General features: G+C 46.7%; 1 protein-coding gene across 5 annotated transcripts; it reads right to left on the bottom strand.

The window, feature by feature from the left end:
• Positions 1-7197: 7197 nt before the first annotated feature.
• Positions 7198-25898, bottom strand: KIF3A (kinesin family member 3A). Of its 5 annotated transcripts, XM_042881563.1 has the most exons (20): positions 25816-25853; positions 24981-25214; positions 24539-24821; positions 23080-23224; positions 22799-22883; positions 22198-22303; positions 21365-21504; positions 20299-20496; positions 19749-19923; positions 18569-18670; positions 16912-16983; positions 15118-15126; positions 13948-14104; positions 12956-13136; positions 12534-12644; positions 11717-11842; positions 11241-11294; positions 11032-11100; positions 10724-10848; positions 7198-10240 (listed from the first exon to the last, which is right to left on the bottom strand). In XM_042881563.1, exons 3-20 carry the CDS (start codon positions 24714-24716, stop codon positions 10192-10194), a joined length of 2082 nt encoding a protein of 693 aa, XP_042737497.1. In that variant the 5' UTR covers positions 24717-24821; positions 24981-25214; positions 25816-25853; the 3' UTR covers positions 7198-10191. The 5 variants fall into 5 exon arrangements, with proteins under 5 accessions (XP_042737497.1, XP_042737494.1, XP_042737495.1 ...); XM_042881560.1 differs by lacking the exon at positions 24981-25214 and having other exon boundaries at positions 25816-25898; XM_042881561.1 differs by lacking the exons at positions 16912-16983; positions 24981-25214 and having other exon boundaries at positions 25816-25898.
• Positions 25899-26081: the final 183 nt, after the last annotated feature.

Genomic DNA, 26081 nt, shown 5'->3' with positions numbered 1-26081 from the left:
CCTAATCTCATCCCATCCCATCCCAAGCTCCATCCCCATCTCCATCCTCATACTCATCCCCATTCCAATCCCCATCTCCATCTCCATCATCTCTGTCTGCATCCCCATACTCATCTCCATCCCCCTCCTCACCCCCATCTCCATCCCCATCTTCATCCCAATCCCACCCCAGCACCTCTCTGGCTGAGGCCAAGCTCTCTGCACCCCATAACCAAGTGCTGCCATGTGTCCCATGTGCAGGGGGACACCGGGGACACCGGGGACACGTGTCCCCCATCCCCAGTGCTGGGTATTCCCAAAGCAACTATCAACACAGTTCTTCAACTCGTTCACCTCCCAATGCAGAGACAAGCAAAACCAAAACCAAATTATCTGCTTCCTGTTCCTCTAATGAGGGGAGGCTTCTCATCCTAACAAGATCAAGATCTAGGCTGAGGCACAGCTCTGCACGGAGGCCCCACTGCAGCGCTCATGAGATCTCAGCAGCAGCAGGGAGCAGGGAGGCAGCACGGCCAGCAAGGTGCTTTACCTTTCAGCGTCTGTGTGCTTCTAAGTTATTAATAGCAATGTTAGGAGAGTCTGCAGGGCAGCTGGATCCAATGGCTGCTCAGGGGCATCATGGTTCTAGAGATTATTTATTATGTTTTATTTAAATAACTTATTTTTTTACTGCACTATCTGAAGATTCAAGAAGTTCGGGCTGTGGAAGCAGTGTGCTTTTCTTCAGCTCAGGCCCAAACGAAAGGAAAAAGACAGCGTTCAGATGCTTTGTTTTTAACTTATATGATAGTAATGCTGTGGAATACAGTCATATTTAAAATTCTGCTACCTCACTTCCAGGGAACTGTTAGTGCCTGATTAATTGCCTTTCCGCGACAACAAATGAATGTACGCTGATGGATAATTTATTATTCTTCTCTGTATTTAAAGTATTTGTATGATGTCAGAGTTAATATATTCAAACCATCCCGTATTTGGATGTCAGTATTCTGTTTCTCGTTGGTGACTTTGCACTGATGTTGTAGAAATGTTATGCAATAAAGCACTTGTATGGGAATTGCTGAGTCCTGGCCTGCACCACTGATTGAGCACCTGGGGAAGGAGCCGCTCAGCCCTGGGAGCACAGGTGAAGGCGATGATAGGAAGGGATGGAGCCTGGCTCAGCCCCTCTTAGTCCTCATTTAAGGGCTGATGGCCAGTGGGGAAGGAGCTCTTGTTGGAGATCTCTGCTTTGTGGAGTTTTCCTGTGAGCCTAATTCTTTGAATGCAGGTGAGTTGTTTGGTTTTTTTTGTAATACATTCCCATTGCAGCTATCTGAGGCTGGTCCTGCTGCCATTACAGCACTAACCAGGATCTCACTGCATGCTGCTGCTCCACCACTTTGCGCTGCCTTTCAGGTGCTGTTGGCACAGGGCCGGGGATGCTTGGGTGCTGACAGGGAGCAGGCCAACACTGATACACGTGTGTAATGGGGGCCAGCTGCTGCCTTGGCATTGATTTAAGGATAAACCACAGCCCTTCCTTTGGGCCAGAGATTAAAGGGGAAAGTTAAGCTCTGTGGAGAAGGACCTGAGCATCCTGGTGGCCAACAGTGAGGTAGCAGTATGCTCTCATGGCCAAGAAGGCTGCCAGTGTGCTGGTGGATAAAGGGTTAACGAACATTTGATGAATGCTGTCCAAGAGCCAGCAGTGTGCCCTGATGGCCAAGAAGGCCAGCAGTGTTCTGAGGTGCATCACAAAGTGTGTGGCCAGCAGGCAATGGAGGGTCTGCTCTGCTCTGCCCTGCGGAGGGCACATCTGGAGCACTGCACACAGTGTGAGGCTCCCAGCTGCAGGCAGATGGGGAGCTGCTGGAGAGAGCCCAGAGGAGGGTGCAGAGATGGGGGCCTGGAGCACCTCCTGATGGGGACAGACTGAGAGCCCTGGGGAGGGAGAACCAAGAAGGGATCTGATCAGTATCTGAAGGGCATTAGGAGGGCAGGGCTGTGTTTGGTGGTAACCAGTGACAGGATAAGGGGCAGTGGGAACAAACTGGAGCCCAGAGAGCTCCATCTGAACACAAAGGAGGAATTCCGTGCTGTGAGGTGGCAGAGCCCAGAGGCGGGGGGAGGGGATGATGACTCTCCAATGGAGTTGCTCACACCTGCCTGGATGCTGTTCTGTGCAGCTGCTGTAGGGAACCTGAGAGGTGATCTCCAGAGTTCTCTTCCAACTCCTACACTTCAATGATTCTGAGCTGCTGGCTGTGCCACACTGCGAGGCCATGGAGACACCAGTGTTGGCATTCCTGGTAACCACAGTCCCCGTGGTGTGGGATGTTTCCAGCCACACTGTGGAGGAGCAGCTGGCAGCGCTTCCATGGGAATGGCAGTGGGTTCATCCCGGCAGGATGAGAGCAGTGCAGGAGGAGAGAGGAGCAACCACACGCAGGTGTGTGCAAATTGGCCATCAATTAACACAGACTTGTGAGTAGAGATGGCATGTCCCCAGAGCACTGAGGGCAGATGGGTGGGATGGGGAAGGTCTGGAGACAAGGCCTGCAGCAGAGGTGGGCTGAGCTCGGGGAGCTTCCCAGGAGCACAGCTGGGCTCTGGGACCTCTGGCCCTGCAGGGCACAATGGGGTCACACTGTGGCCATAGGCAGCAGCACCACTGCTGCTGCATCCCCCCCTTGGGAAGGGATGCAGGAGTCTGACCTGCCCTGCACCTTGCCCAGCAATCACTGATGTGGTTTTCCACAGTGATTCAGCTCAAGTAGCTCAAAGGTTACATTTTTCTGTTAATTTGGCATTTTTCTTTTAATCAACTCCGGTTCTAGAGCTTTCTACTGTGAGCACTGCAGAAAACACTGCCTGCTGCTGCTGCTGCCCCTCGGGATGCCCACCCTGTGCCACCCCGTCCCCTTCTCCCCTGCACTGTTGACATCTGAGCTGTCTGTGCCTGCAGGGAGCAGCACGGTGCTCCCCTTGCTGATCCCTCACAGAGGTTCCTTCTGAGTCAGCAGCACTGCCTTCAGCCGGGGCATAATTAGACAAACAAACTTACTCTGGCTGCTCCTGAATTAATGGAGAGCTCGCAGACTCTTATCAAGCATCTGATGGCAAGTTGCTATTTGAGTTAGAAAAATACCTATTAGTTATTACAAAACTCCGAAGTTTCCCAGCTCAGCTAATTTCTCAGCATTATTTCCTGCAGTGATGCCACCAGCGCTGGTGTTGTCACCTCCCAGGGTGGTGCCAGGGTGGGACATGGCATCCCTGGCTCTGTGTCACTGGGGCAAAGCCATGAAGCCACATGTCCCCACGTCCTCATGGGTGTCACAGGGCCCGAGAGACCGGGGAAGAGGTGGCTCTGGGGTGAGCTCACTGTGGCCAGTCAGGACCTAAAGGGGCTGGGGGAAAGGAGGGGACAGACTCTTTAGGGTCTGTTGGGACAGGGCAAGAGGAAATTCTCTCTAATCAAAGAGAGGAGATTTAGATTGGCTACAAGGAAGAAGTTGTTCATGCTAAAGGTGGTGAGGCGCTGGCTGGCCAGAGAAGCAGTGCTGCCCATCTTGCAGACAGCACAGGTCAGGCTGGGGGGCTCTGAGCACTGGCAGAGCTGGGGATGCTCGCTGTGGAGTGACTAAAAGTCACTCACAGGTTGCCTTTAGAGGTCCTTCCCAAACCAAGCTGTGATTCTATGTCTCTCAGCTCTGTCACTCCTCAGTGTCTCTCAGCTCCCTGCAGGTCAGGAGGTCCCGGTGCCCCATGCTGACCCAGTGCTTTCTGTTTCTCCCTGTGCAGGTGGAGATAACGACCTAAACCAAACTGTGTGCACATCAAGGGTGCTTTGCATGATTTGGAGATAGTCAAATGACGGGAGAGGCGAGCGATGGAAGCACTCACAGGATATTTAGAGGAAAAAAAAGCAGCTTTGCTCTGTTATCTGCGCGCGGTCGCATCTGCGGTCCTCAGTGCAGCTCACGGCGCCCAAACCCCACGGGGAGAGAAAGTCCTGGGATACGGAGAAACGAAGAAGCAAAAAGCTGCACGGACTTTTCTTTTTGCACCATCTGCCTCCTACCATCGTTATCTGAACGGTGGAAATTTCCTACGTTGAAACGTAATGCGAGATCAGAAGAAAATCTTGACTTCTACAAAAAAGACCTGTTCTCCTAAATGGATATGAGCAACTTTGGAAAGTGCAGATAAGGGAAAAAAAAAAAAAAAAAAAATCAGTTTTTCCCTCTGTTTCAGCAATTTTAAAGCCATAAATTGAGATGTTTCGCCCAGAAAAGCACAGACAGGTGTGCCATAGAGGCCATGAGCTCCTCGCTGCCCACCCTGCTGGCACTGCTGGTGCTGCTGGCCGGCCCCGGGGCTGTGTGCACACTGCGCTCACAGTCAGCAGTGCTGCTGAGGGAGAGCATCCGCATAGTGAAGGACATGCAGAAAGAGGTACGGAGCCCAGCACTGGGCCAGGGGGGCTGAGCTGCACTGAGATCTCCATGCAGATGCAGACAGACGCACGGACTGCAGGTGTTGTTCATGCTGTTATCAATCTCCCTATATTGTTCCTCTCTTCTCTTTCTCTCAAGGCTTCCTGTGGCAAGATGAATGTGACAGATATCTTTGAAGACAGTAAGGTAAGAGGAAAGCCAGATCAAGAGCTGGTAGAGGGGGCTGTGGGAGGTGCTGGGAGAGCAGGATGGAGTCTGCAGTGGGAGCTGCATGGGATGAGGAGCCTGCCAGTGCTGTGGGGTACCATTACCACTTGGGTTCTTCTACAGCCAAAAGGGCCACAGGGAGCACAGTGCTGAGCGTGTGCTTCAGCAGCACAGAGCTCATTTGTGCGGGGTTTTCAGAAAGGAAGAGAGGAACTTCTTCCTTTGCCTTGGAGCCTCGTGTCACTCTCAGACACCCACACTCACTGATGGTGCTGTGCCTCAGGCACCGTTAGGTGTGCTATCCCTCTTTAGTCCTTTATCTGGAGGAAGGCTCTTCAGTTAGCAGAAGATTCGATGGCAGATAATAAAGCCTCTTTCTGCTCTCAGAATTGCTGCCTAAGGCGAGAGCCCAGCCCCAGAGTTCCTGTTTTCACAGAAAGGGCCCCCTGCAGACACAAAGCAAGGAGCAGAGCTGGGTCCCTGGGCAGAGGGAGAAGGGAGCAGGGTTTGGGCAAGTGTCAGACAGCTGCAGACCCGGGCCAGCTGCTTATTGGAGGCGTTTGAGGTGCAAGCTGAAGAAACAGGAGCAGCAGCAGCTCCCACCTACCCACCGCACTTCCCAACACAGGCAGCATCAGGAAGGCAGCATTCTACCAGGAAAGCAACCGAATGATTTCCTCACCACTGTGGATGCTTTTCTTCTCACCTCATTGGGGCTGAGGATTTGCAGAGCTGCACGAAGCTCAGGCCCAGAGCTGATGTGGCTGAGCTGCGCCTGGTGTCAGAGGAGGGGGGGAGGCTGAGCCACCTACCCCTTAGACTAGAAATGCATTCTTTGTGCTGTTCTAGCCCACTGAAAAGCTGAACAGAGCAGTCTCTTAAACAGCCACATGCGTTTTCTTGCAGATGAAGAGCAGAACTGAGCTCTTGTGTGAAGCTTCCACAATTATCTGGGAGAGCCAGCACTGCCACAAGAACCTGCAGGGCCTCTTCCTCAACATGCATCAGCTCCTGAATGCCAGCAGCACCCTCAAGGTAAGGCTCTGCCTGTCCCCAGGGCAGCCCACTGCCCTCAGCCCAAGGCACCGCATGCAGGTGGATGCTCTGCTGCACCCTGGGGTTCTGCTGCTCACCAACAGCTCCATTTATTTGACACACACACACACTCTGGGCACGTTGCTCAGCACTTTGCAGCCATGCTCTGCCCAGTTCTCCTCTCAGCCAAGTCTGTGTAGGAAAACCAGGGCACTGGGCCAACACCTTCACAGTTTGTTTTCCATTGCAGGCACCGTGTCCCATAGCAGCAGGCAACACTACTGCAATGGAGAAGTTCCTCAGGGACCTACATGGATTCCTCCAACGACTTGTAAAGGAGAATTTATTGTTTTCTTTTTGATTATTATATTTGATGCTGTATTTCCAAAGATTATTTATAATGATTCTTTAAATAAATATATATATTTTTTTGAGTAAATTTGCTGACTGTTTCTAGAGGAAAGAGGGGAGCAGATTTGCAGTGTAAGTTGATAGGAAACTGTGCTGGAGTGGTGAATAGGGTTCAGACTGCAGTGGTACTGATGGAAGTGGACCTGCAAGGAGTGAATCTTTGCTTAGAAACAGCCCAAGAGAAGCCAGGCTCTAAGCAGTGCCCACACTTCACAGAACCATGTGGCTAAAGCTAGAGAGATGGGAGGGCTGTAAAATGAGTATGGGATTGAGCAAGTCCCTTGCTAAGTGTTTGATATATTTGACTCCCCCCTCATTTAATGCTCTGGCATAGCCCTTGGTGGCCCAAGAGTAAAGAGGCTGCAGCTGAAAGAATAGGGAAAGAACAGAGCAAAAGCAAGCCATGGAAGGGACAACTCAAAGCAGTGGTAGTGGTCAGGCTTTCCCCAATAGCAGGAGGCAGCCTCACAGGTCTATCAGTCTGCAATTTTGGCATGGTGTAGGAGAGGGCCTTGGAAAGTCCCAGGACTGAAGGGTTTGGTTTGTGCATCAACTGAGTCAGAATACTCAGGGAAGCTGCAGAGTTAGCAGACCACAGAAAACCTGTTACCTGCTGCGTGCGCAGGCTGAGACATCTTCCAGAAGAAATGCAAGGCAAAGGAAACATCACTGCAGGTAACGACTTCATGCTGTGCAGGGGGCACCAGGCCTGCACTGCAGCTCAAGGAAAAGGGTCAGGGTGAGAAGCCTTCTGCTCATCAGTAGCAGCTGTTCAGTGCACGCACACAAGGCAGGGCCACGCACAGCACTGCCTGCGGTTCAGTGCAGTGGCTCCTGCTCAGACTCTCCTGCTGCCAGGGCAGCTCAGGACCCTCACAGCAGTGGTGCTGCTCCATGGGGCGCATCTCCCAGTCCTCCTCTTTTCTGCAGTCTTGCTGATCCCGCTCTCATGAGAGACCATTGCAGCAGCATCACCCCAAACCCACCTACAGCTCTGCAGACTGCTCCAGCTGCCCCTCCTGACGTCACTTCTGCCTCTCAAAGGATTTACAAAGAGGCTGTATGGATGAAGTTCCTTGAAAAACAGGTAGAGAGGGAGAACTAGGAATCAACAATTTTATTTCATGCTCCAGGAACACAATACTGATATGTACAGCGTAGGGAATAAAATTTAACCATACAACAAAGGATATTAAAATAAACAGTTGGAAAACAAATAAATAGCCAGACACGTTATACAAACAGATAAGCAGTTTTTCTTCTGTACAGAACCAGCTAAGCAGAACTGCTGAGAAAGGTGAGAGCTGGGTGTGCAGACTGAGTTAGTTACTGAAAGGCACTAAGGACCATTTTCACTTCCCTTGAACCTGAAGAAAGGTTCCACAACAAGTTAATTCTGAAATGATTCATTTACACAGCATTAAACAACACGGCCAGAGAAACTCTCTGCGATTTGCTGGAACGAGGGGAAGCTTTGGTGACGAGATGCAAGGAATGAATAGACATTATATGCATGCTAGAGTTAAGTGGCATGGACGGGCCTGGGATGAAGATGGCTCCATCAACTGAGCCATCAAAAACACACACAAACTTAAGTCCTTCTCCTTTAAGACATGGTAAAGGGACATTTGACATTATTGCAGACTGTCCAGAGCTGCAGAGAGGGCCCATACAGCAAACCTGCAAGCAGGGCTCTGTTTTGAAAGGAAGTTTCCAAAACTTAAGCAAAACAGCACAGTGAAAATGTAAGCCAAGCTGACAGATCATCATGAAGACTGTTCTACATCAAAACAAAGTCCTCTGGTAAGAGCAGAGAATTTGTTCTCCAAAACAAGCCCCTGTACCAGGAAATCAACCAGTTCCTCCCATCTAATTACAAAGCAGTGCCATTATTTACTTGAAGTTTTTCTCTGCCTCATGGGTCTTTACAACATGCAGAGCACTTTTGTTTTCAGCAGAAATAACAGGAATTCAACCCTTCCTAGTTAGATTTTACGTGCTGTAAATGCAGAGTCAGGATGCACAGTCCCAGTTTTCATTTGCTGATGATCTGCTGAGTGAAGAATTCAGAGAATTGAAGTACAGTTCAGGAGAAACACCCTTAAGAACCGATTATTCAACAGAGTAAAGCACAGCAAAACATTAAACAAGAGGAAATAAAGTTTGCCCTTGTTTTCTGCTCAGTCCAGAACATCCCTGCCTGTTTCTAAACTGGCATTTGAGATATTTTCAGTCTGTCTTAGCTGTCAAATTCAACACGATATTCTTAGCTGGAGCACATTCAAAACAAGGTGAACTCCTCCAGAAGAAATCTGACTACTTTAGATCAGACAAAAATCCTGACTCCTCACCTCTTCCCAAATGCTGGACCAGAAAGAACTGCCAGTGTTTGCAGTCGTAGCTTTGGGTGACAAAGCCAGGCCTGCTCACCTCTCCCCCAAGATGACGACCAGGTTCTCCTCCCCCAGCACAATCTGAAGAAACACTTCAGAAAAAGCACACGGGGAAGCTGAGAGCTCTTTTCAAATTGCACTGAATGCAGCTCCAGATCAACAGGTGCCCCTGCAAGACCCATGGTAACTGTCACAGCTGGAGCTGCTACAGACTGGTGAGGTGCATCCAGCTCAACACTGTGACCATGAGAAAGGGCAATCTGCTCCAAGTGCAGTCAGCACTTCACAGGAATGTTCTGGTAATTGCAGACATGGCTACGATCAGGCATGAGACACCAAGGAGTTGTCTTGCTCCTTCTACCAAGCTCAAGTATTCAGTCTGTTATTAATCACAGCTTTTTTTGTAACTCTAGGATACACGGAGATTAAATGAAAATCACACCTAATTAACACCACACTGACAAGGGAACTGCTAAAGTTCCTGCAACTGCTGCGCTCCAGCAGGAGTTGATGCAGCACACAGCTCAAAGCAGATTCATTTCTGTGACACAAAAGCAATGCATTGAGAGGTTCAGTGTCTGTTAGCAGCACAAAAAGCAAAGAAAAAGAGCAGCCACCATAAATGGTTATCAGCAGAGACCAGATTTCTTTCCCCTCAAAGCAGTCAGAAAGAGGAGATGGTGCACACAGACACGAACAGCATCAGCTATTTCAGGGGATGTTGCAGCACTGGGACAACTGGGAAATTCACACCTATTCTAACACAGGAGAAATTCATCCTCAGCTGCGGCCAGGGGTGAGACAAATGGAGCCATAGTGTTCAGTCCCCCTGGTGTTAAAGCCTTCCCCTCAAATAATCTCTGCTGTCCAGACCACGACAAAACAATTCACACCAATTAAAACCACTTCCAGCTCAGAAGCATGAAAAGCAGCCAAAGCAATGCAGCAGTGCAGCCTTCAGAGGAGGAAAACAGCTCTCTTATCTGTGCATCAGCCCTCACTCTCCACGTTGCCAGCAGATCACACAAATAGACAAAAATCAAAGCATTAGACTACTAGTGTTGCACTTAAACAGAGCATGGTCCCTTCCCACAAACCTCAGGCTAATATAGCTCTGAGTACTCTTCTACCCAACTACTTTTTGTACAGCAAGACTGCAGATGAAGAGAGTTGTGTCTCAAATACACAACATGATCAGCTTAATAACTACAGTGAAATATTGAAATAAAAAGGCTGGACGCTCTTAACTCAAAGGTTTGCAGCAACCACATTCAAACGGATCAGTGCAACAGAAGACAACAGTGAAAGCTGCCAGTGATGTGCAAAGCAGGACACAGATTTACCAGCATTAAGTTTTAGGATTCCATCGACCATTTGGAGCTATAATGACTAGTACTTGAACACATCTAGAATCCTCATTTCCTCTACATTTCAAGGATTACCAACAATAGTTCCCTGCACAACACATCGTTTAACACATGGAATTCCACAACCATAAAATATACCAGTTTAATATTATGTTAATATAACATACAGTATACAGGCAACTAAGGAAAAATACATATATTTTTTTTTAAATTAAATCTCCATCCCAGCAAGGCATGGATTCTACAGCCACTTCAAACTGTGCCATCTCAACTTCCATATTCTGGCCAAACCTTTCCCACTCACTGCTTTTTACGGCAATTCTGAACACGTCACACCTACTGCAGCAGGGACTCAATGACAGCGCCTGGCTTTGCAGAACGTTTTCTGTTTGGAGAGCAGAAAGGAAAAGAAAAAAACAATAATACCACACACATCATTATACTGTTCAGGAAAGGCAGGGAGCAGCCACTTCTCAGGTCAGAACTACACATCATCGACCTTGTCACAAAGCAGCAGAACAGCCATGCTGAAATCTTCCCCAACTTTCCAGCAATAAAACACACGTGCTGTCAGTGTGTCGAACCAGCAATCAGTGAAATAAAAACAAGCAGCCAGAAGAGGGGAATGTGAAAGCAGGAAATCAAAACCCCCCCGCAGACAAAACTTTCTGGACAATATTTTACCACAGTGAAAGATTTCAGCCTGGTTCTACTACGCTTGACATCAGTAACCCTTCTATCATGCAGAATTTTAGCATTTTCTCTTAGCTGTAAGTCATCAAACATTTGTCTCAAGTTTGCAGACACCAGCTTAAGCCTTTCCCTGGGAAAACTCCCCATTACATACAGATACTCCAAAGTTCTTCACCTTCGACCAGTCTTGGGCCTGGATCTTCCCTTTGAAGTCCTCGGCCTCTCTAGCTTCATCAGAGATTGCCTCAAGCTTTCTTCAGTGTAAGCTAAGTAAACATGGGAAAGGTCCACCTCAAAGGGCTAAAGAAAAATAACAAAATACCAGAACTACTTAGTAGGTTGATCAGCTGCTCTTTTGGAACACCAGAAAGACTTCCAACAAGAAAACTGAAGTTGAAGTTTTCCCATGAATACAAAGGGAATGCACAGAAAGCAGAACTTAAACCTACGCAGTTCAATAAAAGCTCATTAAGAGTTACTCACATCTTTTTCTTTCTTGTCCAGGACAGGAGTCTGCTTCCTCATATTGTTTCCTGTATATGCAACACATTTCTTAAAAAAAACAGAAATGCCCATTAGTGAAATGTAATCAGTTTTACTGAGCACTGTACAGCTCCATCAGTTTATCTCTGGGCTCAGTTAAACCCCTCAAAAGCTTATGCTAACATTAGCTTGTATGTAAGCTAGCTTACCAGCTGCCATTCTCCAATGTCTTCATTCCAGTGAACATAGTTCTCAATCATTTCCTAGACAGAAGATAAGGTCATTGTTAGAGTTGCACAACCTACACTCCAGATGCATCCCAACAGCCTAGACAAGTTGCTTAAGGACAGCCTTGACCACTCCAAGGTATTTTTAATCCAGACAGCCATACCACATTCAAAACCCCTATTTTATAGTCTGAAGGCTACAGAAAAACATCAGCTGTGCACAATGAAGTTCCCACCAAAGCATGGATTTACCATTATGTCGATGCAATCACAACAGCAGTAAGGACTTTCCACACATGCACATTTGTATTACAGCTTAACAGACGAGTGTCAGTCAAGTTGCCTGTCACTGCCTTTGGAAGCCAACTCATTCCATTTGTTGGTGGACTAAATAATGCTGGAGGGCTAAGTGAATACTGTATATGACCACATCAAAGGCTTCAGCTCCCCATCTGTACCTGGTAGTCCTGAGGAATGAAGTTGTCTATGATAAGCATCTGAAGACGAAGTTCCCTGCTCAGCTGCCGAATGTTCTCCAGTAAGCCTTCAATCTCTCTCTGATGCTCTTGTTGCAGATCTGCCATCTGTGGACAAAGCATATGAGAGGTCAGAACTAATATGACACAATAACAACTTAAAAGAATTGTTTTCTGCCTGTATGTTTTTGGGAAACGAAAGCAAACTCTAGTTAGAAGTACTAGAATATGTCTCTCAAGAATAAACGCTCCTAAACGTTCTAGCTCAGAGATGGTTAAAAACAGCATTAAGTTCTTGGTCTCAGGAAAGATGAAATCGGCTTTCTGTCATTTCAAATACCAACAGCAGGCAAAGCGTGCCAACAAGTTCCATCTCTGGCAACATCCCAAGGAAAATCTCAGCTCCCGAAGACAAAAACGTGCTTTTCATGAATCAGGAAGGCTGGATACCAACCAAGTGACTGATTGAATGTGACAGAGAGAATAAGAGCAACATGCACAAAGAGGAGCAAGCTAAGAGATGTGGGTTTGAGCAGCTGCAAAGCAGGAGACTGGACTGCCAGACAACTTCTATTTTGCTCAGAAATAACCAATGGTTTTCCTTGAGGAAAAGCTCTACAATGTACCCAAAACGCAGATCTGACACGAAGCTTAATTTGCTCTTTACAATGCATAAACCAAGCAGGCAGCACACAGCCACTTCTAAACTGTAGCACCCTAACCAGAGTGACAAAGCTGATGGCTTGCTCTTTCCTCCTACAGCTCCTCCACCACAAGCTGAATGCTTCAGAACACTGACCTCTGATTTTGCAGCCATAAGCATGGTCCAAACTTTCTTCAGTTTTTTTGTTTTTCCCTGTGCTTCTTCCTGGAGGCTGGTGTACTTCTCCTCAATGTCCAAGCGTTCTTGCTGTACACAACATTTAACAGACATCCACACATTAGCACAATCAAAGAAAATATTTGCAACAATATGAACAGGAAGGGAAGTAACTCGGACAAAACAAAGCATTTGCCAAGGGCACAGACACCTGGCTTAGCCAGGCTGGCTGACACTCACAATGATCACACTGTCCTGCAGGTGAGCACTGGTTACACATGCCTCTAAAATGTTTGATTTCTACTGAGCTTCAGAGTAGAGTCATATTTCACCCACTTGAAGAGGCAAAGACAAGTAATGGAGTGTCCTACCACTTCCAGATAGCTGGGAGCACAACCCACCTCCTTTTCCTCGAGTTCTTTGCGAAGCTGCTCTGCTCTCCTCCTTCGTTCTTCCAGCTCCATATTTGATTCTTCTAGAAGCTTCTCTTGTTCTTCTGCTTTTGCCAGCAAGTCCACCCCTCCTACAATCACCTTCTTCTCCAGCGCAGACAGTTTCTCCAGCAGGGACTGGTGCTCTTGTCTAGAGAGAGACAGGTAAAGTTGGGAACTTCCTGTCTTAAAGTGCTCACAAGGCAGCCAGGTTCAGCTCAGTTTTTACATCCCAGACAGCACTTATAGGGCTTGAAAAACTTGCCTAGCTGCAAAGGCTTTAAAGTAGGGGTGAGGCAGTGCACAGGGATTTCCTTAACTCCAGCTCCCATCACTTTCATGCAAACAAAACCAACTCAGCAAACGAGTCTCTCCTGCTGCAGTTTCCCTCTGTCAGGGGCTGCCAGGCGCCAGTGGTGTTACCAGGATACCCAGGGTGCTCCCTCCCACCCCAAGGGCCCAGCACAGTGATGCTGGGATGCAGACAGACTGCAACAGGTTGTAATGGAACAGAAGCAAGCGAAACGAGGTCACAACACTGCAGCTGAGAGATAAGCCAGGAACGCCAGCAGCTGTTGAGCGTGCCCACAACATGGTCATGGGCTGTAAGGAACCCACTTTGCTATACAGCTACTGCCCACTAGCAAGCAGTACAGCAGTCCTGCTACTCTTCACTGGCCTCCAGAGCTCGGAGGATTCGTTTTAAGTTTCTAGGCCATCTCAACTAGATAAGGCTAAGAGAAGAGTGGTAGAAGAATGAAGTTTCTTTTTGCTACCTGCTCTAATCTGCAAGCACAGAGGAAGCTCCTCTTTCACTCTGATAACAGCAAGAGCTGATGTTCAGCTTACACAAAGCTTGACTAGCATCTCACCATGCATCTCCACATATTGATATCTGACTTGTAGATTAAGGGAGGAAAAACCCACAACACCACAAAAACTACTCAGAGCAGGGCACTCACTGAGCTTTAAGCAAATCTTTTTCTCTCTTCTCCAGTTCAGCTCTGGCTTTATTTCTTTCTTCTTCTTCCATATCAAGCTTAGTTTCAAGAGCTTTTCTCTCCTCTTCAATCTTTGCTTGCATCTCTACCATCTTATCAGGGGAAACTTTCTTTTTCCCTTCCAAAGAGTGGGGAAAAAAATATTTCACAAAAATAATACAGTCTCTGTATCACAGCATTTTTCTTCCCCTCCAGTTAAAATTTAATTCAACGTTTAAGTGCAGTTATCGATGTCAGAACTCATGGATTCCAAGCTGAGCACATCTCAGTCTTTCAAATCCCATTTTAATGTTTGCTTATTTGCCTCCAGTACTTACAACAAAATACATGAAGAATACTTGTGGAAAAGAAACATTGCCTAAAGAGAAGCCTGAGTCAGAATCCTGGATGCCTTAATTACGCAGATTAGACCAACTGAAGGAAAAAAGAAGATTGGAACCCAGCCTATACAGACCTCCCCAAAACCACAAGTCTCCCACAAGTTTTACATCCCCCTTTACTCGTTACAAAATGACAAACCCTTCACTTTGTTTTGCTCTTCTCTGGACATGAGAGAATTACCCACAGAATCCAGATGCCTAGAAACTAATAGAAACTGTCTAGTATTAAGAGACTTTCACAGTGATGTAATGCATATGGTCAAAGTACACTTGAAAATGTTGTTGCCCACTAAAAGGCTTATTTCCCTTCAGTCTTCGTGCCATTCACTTTTGTTTATATTCATTTATAACCTCCAGCAGAGGCAAAGATACACTGGCACCTGTAAGCATGCATGCACACAAGAGCACTGTAAGGACCTCAGCGCTACAGCAGAAAATACCTTGGCTTCCATCTGCTAAATTCAGGAGCTAGATCCCTAACACTCATTTCTGGATCTGCAGAGAAAATCCCTCACCAGTTAGTTTTCAGGTAACCCAAGTTGGAAGTTTTATTTCAAGAAGTGTTATACAGAGATCATCACATGAAGAGGTGAAGCAGATAAAGGTTTGCAACATACTGTTACACAGCCCTGTGCGTTCTCAGTTTTGGAGACCAGTGAACTACACTGAGTGGGAGGAGCTTGAAGGAGCTGTGCAATTGTATTTTGAGGGGCTGAAAAATCTATTAGTGAAAAATCAAAATGACACCAACCTGCTTGATCTTGCATTAAGAGGAAGCAGAAAGCACATCGCAGAGAGGCAGCGTACACATAAAACGGAGGAAATAAAATATATTATTGCTTGATCATTTGGAACAAAGTTCATCAGCATCAGAACAAGCACTGATTTTACATGCATGTTTCTAGAGTAGAAAACGGAATAATCACTAAGAAATGAAACCCCATCAGAGTGAATATTAACGAATCACCATTTTGTGCTAAAGCACAGAATGTTTCTGCAGCGTCCTTTGCATGTCCAGGATAGTTTGCACTCACTCCTGCATTCCTCTGCCCATCCAATGCAATGCAGAACTTAACGTAACATTACGAGCCTGCCGCAAAGATCATGCCCTAAGAAACAGATTGGAGGTGTCTTCTTCATTAACAGACCTAGCGTTTTTTCCCCTTCCTGAAGGCAGCCAATTCTCTTAAAATTACCTGCAAAATCTTAGCATACAGAAGACTTAAGTTTTAACCAAGTTAAACCCAGCCAATTTTCTTGCAAGATAATGACAATGGCACATAAGATATTAGTAGGTTAATTGGCAGTAACTGATGCTTCCATAGAGGTATAGAGCCAGGTTTGGTTATTGAAGCAAATGCAGTAAAAAAAGCAGGACAGGGAAAAGATGAAAGGCACCACATGCAGAAGGGCTACACGTGAGGACAGTTAATATCCCAAACCACACAGATGAACCACAAAAGCTCAGTGCAACCTCTGCAATGTCTTCAGACTTGAAGGAGATGGACTGATCCATCCATCAGTGGTTTGCTGTTAACTGTCCTCATCCAAAGAGAAATATTCAGGTTTTGAGCAAGCTTCGAAAGAGCAAGTTTGAAGCAAGCAGGTTTCCAAGTGTATCACCATTATCCACAGGTCACACTTAGGCTGTGAGCCTTCTTACCTGTGACCATTTCCCCTGAGCTGATGCTTTATACTAACACAGCTACTAACATTAATTTAGGTGTAAACTAAAGGTTAGGTATACACAGCAGGACTTCCCAGGTTCCCCACACACAGAAGTGTGGATTACAGCTAAACACTACAACCACAACGACTGGTTGTTGTAAAGCTCCTACAAGTTCAAAATATGATTTTTTTGTTTGTGTGATTAAAAGCAAACCCTGACTGTAAGTCTTTCAAAGGAACAGCTTTCTTCCTCTGATCAGGAGCAGACCAAACTTTCCTCGCTGCTAGAAATCAAGACCCTTTGCTCTTCTCAACTATGCCCTCCTGTGGCAACCAAAAACTTAACCTCATGAGGCAGTCTGAAGAAAAAGCAGCAACCACTGCCCTGGTTTTGGGTTGTTCTTTGAAGGTCTGCCAAAATAAAACCGAACTGTTAAGAAGTTTTCCTTCTAAGTACAAAACTAGTGTAGCTTAACTGCTGACTGTTCATTCACTCAGTCCAAACTTAGTTTCAGGAAGGCAACATCCAATATAACGTAACACCTTCCAAGAGGAAAGCTGCTCACGCTTTTTCCTGACATTTTACAGGGATTGTTTAAAACAGGAATTGCAAGCTTCCAACCTAAGTTTCCCAAATGTCTTTCAATCTTGTTAAGTAAGCCTACTGAACCGCTCGCCATCCCCGTCTTGCTGACAATGTGCACATCAAGCCACCATTTCAAGCGTGAAAGCAACAAAGGAAAGGCATGCTTTAGCCAAATTGTAGGTTCAGGTTTATCTTCCAATAGACATAGCAGGGAAAAGTGCAGCACTGCAAAATGAAATGCACAGATCATGGAAAGGCCAAAGCTTAAAGGACTTAAGAGCTCCCACTCACTAGTGAAGGACTTATCCAGAGGTTTCTCTATGACAGAGCATGTGGAGTCTGAACTACTGCTGCTGCTACTGCCTGGAAAACAGAAATGAGTCCCACAGAAAAACCCAGAGAGGAAGAAACATGCAGATGGGAAGTTAGTTCTAAGGAAAAGAAACCCAGAAGAGACAGCAAAATAGTTTTAAAAGGCACAGAGTTCTCATTAGGAAGCATTTGCTAGAATCCCCCCCAGACTCAGCTTGCAAAGCCATCGTTTCCCAGCACAGAATGGCATGCTCAGAGAGACAGTTCAGTTAAAACCCATCTTAACAAGCCTATAGCTTAAAATCTCATGCCAAGGCTGCTTCCATTTCAAGCAATAGCACAGAAAAACAGATCACAGTGAAGGTGGCTGTGGATATCTACAGTAACAGAAGATTCGGTGACCAGGATCCTTCCCAGTGTTACGTACATGGCAATGTACACTTCCCAGTCTAGAAGAGAGAATCAGCTTACACAGGGACAGTTACTGTGCAAGCTCCTGCTGAGCACAGCCTTACTTAGGGAACTTAACTTCCAAACAGGCTGCTCTCATTAAGCGACAGCTATTTCCCCTCTGTTCTTTTCAAGCAGTATTTTAAAGAGAGCTTTCTCTTGTGGCAGACTTGGGCAGAAATTATTCCTTGATGGACAGAATGGTCAATCTGTTGATCCTCCTGCTTCTAGAAAGCACCAGCAGGGAAAAATGAAGTAAAATGGTGTGTTACAACCAACACAAGGCTTGGAAGGTGTCATTTAGATTCTGCTTGGACAGACATCAGAATGAAGGGGAATCTACTTAATGCAGGAATGCTGTTTAAAGAGATGTGAGTGATTTAAGACAGTCAGTTTAAATGCCAGCATTTACTGGACAAATTGGAATTAAAGCACAGCACTGGGCTTGACTTCCCTACTCCCCATGAATAAACAAAGGCTCAGGGGATGCAGCAGGCTCCCTACAGTTCTCCATGGTACAGTGACCTGCAATTCTAGGCTCAGCAGCATCCTCTGGGGCTTAGACACTACGTGCTAGTTTATCACAGTGTAGGATAAAGTAGACTTTGCCATGGGATTTCCAGAGTGTCCCCAAATAAGGGATGTGTGGCCCCCATTTAGCTTTTCAGCTAGCACACAGACACCCCCAAAGGTCAAGTTTTTCCTCTATCAGCATAAAATAGGATGCCAGAATGAAGCCAGTTACTGAACATCCACAGGACAGATGAATCCTTTGCCTCCACCGCAGCCAAAATCCCCGCCTAAGCCATGAGAATGGCTATAAAGGAATACATCTGCCGACCTCTGATTTTTGCTGTCTTCCTCCTCCCATCTCAATGAGAGGGGAAGTTCCACAACATGAGTCACAAGCCATACGCAGCCACCTTGCGGCAACCAGGGAACCACCACAGAAGAGGATGTCACCACAAGCACAGCTACCCAAGTGGAAGCAGATACCACACAGGAGCGGAGCCGTCGGCTACAGAGACGGCACCAAAGAGCCGTGTTTCTAGGGAGGCATGATGATTGCAGCGGCAGTAGGGCAGCCCTACAACTCCACTTCTCCCTGCCTGGCCATACAGTTCCTGACACAAGCTGCTGGGCAAAAGGAAATTGGTGGCACTGACAGGATTCTCTGCTGCCTTACCCCGCCGTTTCTTCCGCTTCTCCCCATCTTCTCCAATCTCCCCATCATCCTCTTCATCTTCTTCTTCAGAAGAACTTGTCTCAGAACCAGATATCTCTTCTCCTAGAAACAGAAAGTATGACTTTTTGATGCTTCATTAGAGCCTTCCAATAACACTGACTTGTTATTGTGACAGCAGCACTTATCTGAAGTCAGCAGTGTCTGATATCAGCCTATGAGTAGCTGCAGAAGTCAATAACTTTCGAGGAGATGGCTTGCAATAGCTTTGGAAAGTTAAGGCTATATAATACCATATAATGCTGCCAAGTCAGTGTGTATGGTAAGTACCACTCACTATGGTAAGTACCACTCACTATGGTAAGTACCCTCGTATCCTTGAAATGCTACATTATGTTTGCTTAGAAGAAATTCACAATACCTTCATTTCCATCAGAGGCAGAAAATGGTCAAATGAACAACGCTATCTGTTCTATAGTTCAGTACCTACAACTTTAAGAAGTCACCTGTAGCACACTAGGGACGAAACAGATATGTCTAGATTCCAGGCCCTGAAGAAAGCATTGCTATTTCCTGCTTCTCCTTAATGGTAGAAGTTCCAAGCAGTAAGCCTTACTGGAATTACTGCTAGAGCTCTTTTGTGCTGTGAGCATCTTTGGAGATGGATGTTATATCAAGGGCATTATTCAGGAAGAATCCTTCTGGAAAGATCCTTGAATGCTGGTAGATTAATCACTATCACAAGCCCATAAAGTTCCAAAGCTTAAAGAAGCTTCTTGTTTCTTCTATGCACTAATTTGATAGTCAGTCTCAGTTCTAGCCACACAAATTCATTTCATTTTAGTCCGAACTGGATCTCACCTCAAGCAAAGAAAACATTTAGCTTTTGTTATCACGCACTTTAAGTCCCTACACCACATCCAATCACACCCAGAGACCCCTCAGGTTCTCAGCACACACTAAATTCAGTCCAGAATCCACCACCTTATGCTAGTGCCAAGTGCCACCTAGCGAGCAAAGCCAGGCCCTGCGCTGGGAGCATCCTGCTGGGTCATCAGGGCCAGAACAATGACTTGCAATCGGCTACTGAATTCATGAGACACTTTCAAACGGTCAAGACTTCTCATAGAAGCAGAACGAACATCAGTCTGGAGAGAAATACTAGGTGGAAGGGGAATCTCACCTTCTTCCAGTTTTTTCTTAAGCTCTTCAATTTCTTTCTGAAACTGACGCAGCAAAGCATCCTTGGGGTCTTCATTAATCCTGGCCTTGTTCTTAATGTTCTTGGCTCGGTTTGCGTATCTCAGAGTGCTGATAGTCTCATCGTAATTGTAGTCTGCTGGACCAATGTTTGCACACTAATATATGGAAGAACAAATTAATGGAGTGTAAAGAATCAGAGTCCAGAACAAATGACCTCACAGGAACCCAGCCTTAGCTCCAACAATACGGTACTGCCATCCTTTCCCAAGCCTTCCTGTTGCTTTTACATCGAGGTTGCTTTTGTCTACCTAAACACAGCTTGTACTTCATCTTACACATGCGTATTTACATCTTGTTTAGATCCTTGCCTGTGCAGACAGGAGACACCAAAAGCATGCAAAAGGTTTTTTCAACTGCGATGCTCTGAAAAGAACAGGTAAATGGCAGGCTGTTCTCATGGCAAAGTCACTATGCTATCCCTGTATGAACAGATCAACAGCTGCAATTTATGAAAGCATCTCAGAGCTTACCATCATGGTTTTGGAGTTGCCCCCCAGGGAATCCTGAAGGAGTCGTGTAAGCTTGGAGTTGCGGTAGGGCACGTGAGTGCTTTTGCCATCCACCAGTGCAGAAATGACATTCCCCAGGGTAGAAAGAGAGAGGTTGATCTTAGTAGCTTCCTTCAGTCGCTGCCCCGTTGCTCCGGTTTTTGCTTGTCTTTCAGAACCCTGGAAAAGGAAAAGGAAGCAAAAGCAATTGCAATAAAACCTGCCATGTGATCTCTCTCCAAATAGCATAGCTACCCTTAAATCATCGCTAATGGTCAACTCACAAAGCACCTCCATCATGACCAGAGGACCCAGCTATGTACCTCAGACATCATTAACAAGACAAGTGACAGGTGCCAACTGAAGCTTTCAGTGCCAGCAAATTCTGAATTGCTGGAGGTAACAACTGAGAAAAATACAGTTTTGTCCCTGTGAATGAAAACATTGTTAGAAACAAGTCAGCAGTTACAAGGCACCTCAGCTCCTGTCTTTTCTACCCAAGGTCAAGGGAATGAAGTGACACTGCAATTGTTTTACAGGTAATTTCAGAGTGTGACATAAACACACCTCATGTAAATAAAGTAACAACACACAGGGCTTTGAGCATTCCCTTCCTTGCCTGTTCTCCAAGTGAAGGTACTCCAGTGTAAAATCTGGGCTATAAAGCCTTTTATCAACACAACTACTTTGGTTCAAAGTGAGCAACAGAAGGTGGGAACTCGCACGAGTGAAGAACTGCATGGTCACAATCCCCTAGGATGATTACACTGGAAAAAAAAACTTTGCAAAGATCCAGCTCTGATATCCAGCATGCTCTTTCCAGTGCAGTCTGTATTATTTACAATTACTTCACAGGAAGAACAGAGCCCTCATACAGCACAAGGCCACATACCCTAGAGGCTCTTTCTGGCACATATCTGATTTAAAGCACTGAGCGAATACTCCCTACAAGTCAACTGTCAGACAGAATCCCAGGCTTCAAAGCCTTTAGCAGTCCTGAGGAGCCATGCCCACCACGTTTGTGGCAGCAGCTGCTGGTTCTACTCACAGCAAGATCCACGAGGTGCAGTTTGCCCATGCGCACGTGCATGTTCCCATCAACTCCCTTCTCACTGCACTCGATGGTGATGGTGAAGATGGCGTGCGAGCGAGAGCTGTGCTCGTTCATGTTTGTGGCACCAACAGAACCTTTCAATTGAGAAAAAGATCAATGAATCACACTCGATTTAATCCCAACTCTACACGCAACCCATTTTTTCAGAAGATGGAAAAGATGCCCAGGCTCAGCAAACTGTGCTGGACACTGAAGTTGTAGCACAGCCTAGACTAGAAGTGTTGCTGCCTTCAGTAGGTCTGAGCTGACCACAGGTCCCATCCAAGAGCAGCAGTAGCTCTCATTTGTTTCTTTTTAAAAGTTATTAAAAAAAAAAAAAAAATCACTAGCCTAACACTTTGGCAGCTGATCCATGCAAAAAGCTGCTTTTTTTTTTTTTAAATAAGAGCAAAGCAATCCACATGAGCAGCAACAGTAACTCAGAATTTTACTTCATAAAAGAGCTTAATTAAGTCTTCCAGAAAGCATCAACAACCTTCTATTCACAACACAGGGCTAGTCTTTGGTCATCCAGATTAGAACTGAAGGAAAGAACCATGACAAGCACTCGTAGCCCTGACAATGCTGACTGCCTTCACTGCTTCCCCCTGCCTGGCTGACTGAGGCACAGCCTACTTCACCTGTCCCTGCACAAAAGGCATTAGGGAGGGAACATCCCTTTTGCTCTGCTCCAGCATCAGGTCTAGAAGCAGGATCTCAAAGTCTCAAAATCAGACCCTCACGCTGTCTGGCAGAGCTGTCAGCCTGCCCACTGTGGGACTACGTACGGTTCTTGTGGCCCAGAGTCATGATTCTGTCCATATCATCTGCGTTGTTTACGACATAAGCTGAAAGGTCTTTGATATAAACTCCCACATCAGGTCTCTCTTTAACCTAAGAGAAAAACAGTTTAGAGGGAGCATGCTTAGAGCCCACACAGCAAATCTCAGTGGCACTGTATTAGTACAGTGATTTACTCCCCCAGATTCTAGTTTGCACAGAGAACACTGCAGTACTCCAAAAGGATAGCTAGGGAATCAAGACTCAAGCAGGATAATACTTCACTGGTCCTCCCTAGAGGCAAATGCAGATTTCAAATCTCAGATTTCAAATCTCACTAAGTCCTAGAATGACTGCCAAGAGGCCTTTACAAGAGAACTGCACGGATGAAACTGACTCAGCAGAGAGCCATTTTCTCACTGTACAACAGAGCAAATTGAAGAGACTCAGAGAAATCATGGTGATATCCAACTGCTGCTGTATCTCAAAGGAAACACTGCACACACTGAGGAGTCCAACCTCCTGGCTCCCTTCAAATGCTCTCTGGTCTTTACAGTAATCTTGCTCAAGGACGTGGAACAAGCATCAGATTCAGAAGAGCAGGCTCACCTCTAATCTCTGTGACTGGTCTTTTCCTAGCAGGTCCCGCACTTCTTCATTGTAAATTTCCAGGTAAGACACACGAACTAAAAACCTGAAGGCAAACAGTTGGGAAGCTTTCTCAACAAGATATTTGTCAAAGCCCAGGAGACACGGAATGCAAAGAAAAAGCACCCATACATAAACACATTCCTGCCACCCCATCAAGAATGGCCTAAGTCGTTACTGAGGTCAGGCTTCTTCTCCAGATGGACAAACAAAAGACAGGAGCAGTAAAGGAAGGTGTTTACCTTGTATCCCCCTCTGCTTTGGCAATGTGACCAAATATATGGGCGAAGGAATTTGGAATAATGCCTCTAAGCTCAGGAACTGCTCTGACCCCTTCCATGGTAAAAGTCTTGCCTGTTCCAGTCTGCCCATATGCAAAAATAGTGCCTGAAGAACAAGAACATACTAATGAATGTCATGCAGTTGTATAACTGCAGTTTTACCTCATCAATTCTCAGTCTGATAGCACTAAACACATTTTTATGGACTTGAAACTTTTCACTCTCTCCAGTACGCATTGCTCAATGCTATGAGAAACAGAAATGCTGGACAATCACAGCAAAAATGTTCAAGCCACTGCTTTATCCAGCCTGAAAAATATTTAAGAAGTAGTCAGCTTGTTTGAGCTGTATAGAGCAATTAAAGGGTTGAGAACCAGTAGACTTATGGCTCACACGCAAATAATTAAAATCAGACTAATTAATAGCATTGTCAATTAGAAAAAGATCATTATATACCAACCACAAAACCAACGACTGCTAGCACTTCAAGCCACAGCAGAAACATGAGGCTCCCACAACACAGGTCACAGTACAAGTGTCCAGTTCTGAAACTGCAAATGCAGCCACAGTTTGGACTAGATAACCATCCCCAAGGAAACCAGTGAGAGAGTTTACTGAGACCTCAGCCCAGACATTCCAGAAGCACAGAGGTTAATTAATTTTGTCCCAGCACAAAATGAGCTCAACTCAAATTAAGCTCATTGTCAAGTCACTGGCATTACTGTTGGGAAGAAATGAATTTTAATCAGCTGAAGATGGGTGTGTTAGCACAAAACCTTATTAGGTATTTTGCAAACCTTTAAAAACCTTCTTAATCTGCTGCTTACAGCACAGATCAAAAGCAGTTACAGAAAGCAGTAATTTGTTACCTTAGTGCAGTATTCTTTCTTCTACACGTTGTATTTGCATGCATAACAAACACACACAAACCACGGACATGTTCCTCCCAGCTGCAGGAAGCAACCAATTATCTGCCAGGCAGGGCTGATGGTGTAACTAGTCATCTTAGTTTGTAACAGCAAGTTTTAGAGATGAAAATGCAGCACTTATATGCATGAGAAGAATAGGCATACCTAGATACTGCAGGACCATGGCAGCTGCTGGGGTACTGAAACTGTATAGTCAAGAGTCGCTGAGAATTCTGATAATGAAATAAAGCGTATCTCCTTTGCAGACAGAAAACAGAGAATGAAAACATACAGCTCACCAGCCTCGCTTGCTCACTGCTGTCTCCCACTGTTAGCAACCTCAGCACACACCACCACGGTGGTACTCAGTAAGGAGCACCATCTGGTTGCTGCAGGTCAGAGGCCAGAATAGAAACAACAGAGATGTGGCCCTCGTGAAAGAAGGCTTCCTGTTAGATCATCGGGGACACCAACAGCACATGGAACATAGATGAAATAAACCAGGAATTTACCATTGTAGCCTTCCAAGACGGAGTCAATAATAGGTCTTGCAGTTAGGTTATAGACATCCAGCTGCTTACTCTCTGGTCCAAAAACAGTGTCAAATGTGAATGTCTTGGGAGGTTCATTGGACGAGTCTGCTTTGTGGACTGTGATGGTTCCTCTCATCTCATCCACACTGACTGCCATTTTGTACCCCGTCGCTTTCTCTCGCTCATTAAGGGGCCGGCACCGAACAACCACCTTGACATTATCACAGCTCTCTGGCCTGTCCGGCTTCTCAGGCTTGTTGATCTGCAATTATGAAAAGGCAAAACACTCACAGGCTGCAGCACTCCTGTAACAAACCCATGTGCTTAAGCTGTAGACGCATGCTTCTCAGCAGAAGCATAAAAGCCACACTTAGCCCAGAACTGGTTTATAATTAAAGCTAAGGGAATACCCTGCACTTACTCCGTCAAAGCAATCTTCTGTTTGCAACTGCGGAAACCAAATGAGTTAAACATGAGAATTTCATTCATCTGTTAAATCCTTCAGCAAACAACTTCATGCCTGCAAACAGCTCGCTGGAAGCAGAGGCTTTTGTGCCTCTCCTTTAAATTCACGGAGCTCGTTGTCCGAATAGGGAGCACAAGGAAACAGCCTCAAACCACACCGATGACATCAGCAGATAGCAGCGGGCACTGGCTGAAGGGAATTCAGACAAGCTTCAGTGCGTTTGTTGACGGTGAACGACTCTGAAAACTCAAAGGTTGGCTTACAGGACTTCACGCAGCCTTTCTCTCTCGGTTACAGACGCGGATTTGGACACTGAACAGACTGACAGTGCTGACAACGCTTCTCCTGACAGAGGAGCTCCAAAAGCCGCTGGCCGCAGCCCGAGGTGCCGCCCGCTGAGCGATGCCACGGATCAGCACTCAGCCATTTGTAAACCCTCGGATGTCAGCAAGGAACAAACCGCTCCCCGAGCTCTTCGCCTCCACATCCGCAGGGCCTTTAGCAGAGGCTCTGACAGACGCAGAGCTGCTCCCATCTGGGTGGGGAGGAATCTCGCATCCCGCATCCCACATCTCCCCCCCAGGACGGCACAGATGCCGCAGTGAAGCCGCACGGATCGCCGCGCCGTCACCTCCAAGGCTCCGCGCCGGGCCCGCGCCGCCCCACCGATCCCCACGGGCCGCGGTTCCCGTCAGTGAAAAATCAAGAGGGCGAGAAGCGGCCCGCGGCGTCCCCAGCCGCCATCCCGCTCCCAGCCCGCCCCACGTTCCCGTGCCCCGGCGCTGCTCACCGGCATGGCGGCGCGGCCGTGAATCGCCGCCGGTCGCAGGAGCCGCGGGGCCGCACGGCGGAACAATAACAGCACCGCGCCTGCGCCCGCCCCCCACCGCCCAGGGCTTCGGCCAATCACCGCTCGCTGCGGAGACCGCGCAGCCAATGGCTCGCGGGGAAAGGAGGGGCTCGGCCCGCCCCCCACCACCACGGGAGCCGAGCCGCAGCCAATGGCGTGAGCGGAGAGGAGGAGGTGGGAGGGACAAAGCCGCAGCGTGAGGCGGG

This window comes from Lagopus leucura, unplaced genomic scaffold (genome assembly GCF_019238085.1).
Source record: "Lagopus leucura isolate 7727_CA_CO unplaced genomic scaffold, USGS_WTPT01 Super-Scaffold_100030, whole genome shotgun sequence".
NCBI lineage: Eukaryota > Metazoa > Chordata > Aves > Galliformes > Phasianidae > Lagopus > Lagopus leucura.
The sequence above is the reverse complement of the archived record's forward strand: the minus strand, read 5'-3'. Positions and strand labels throughout refer to the sequence as shown.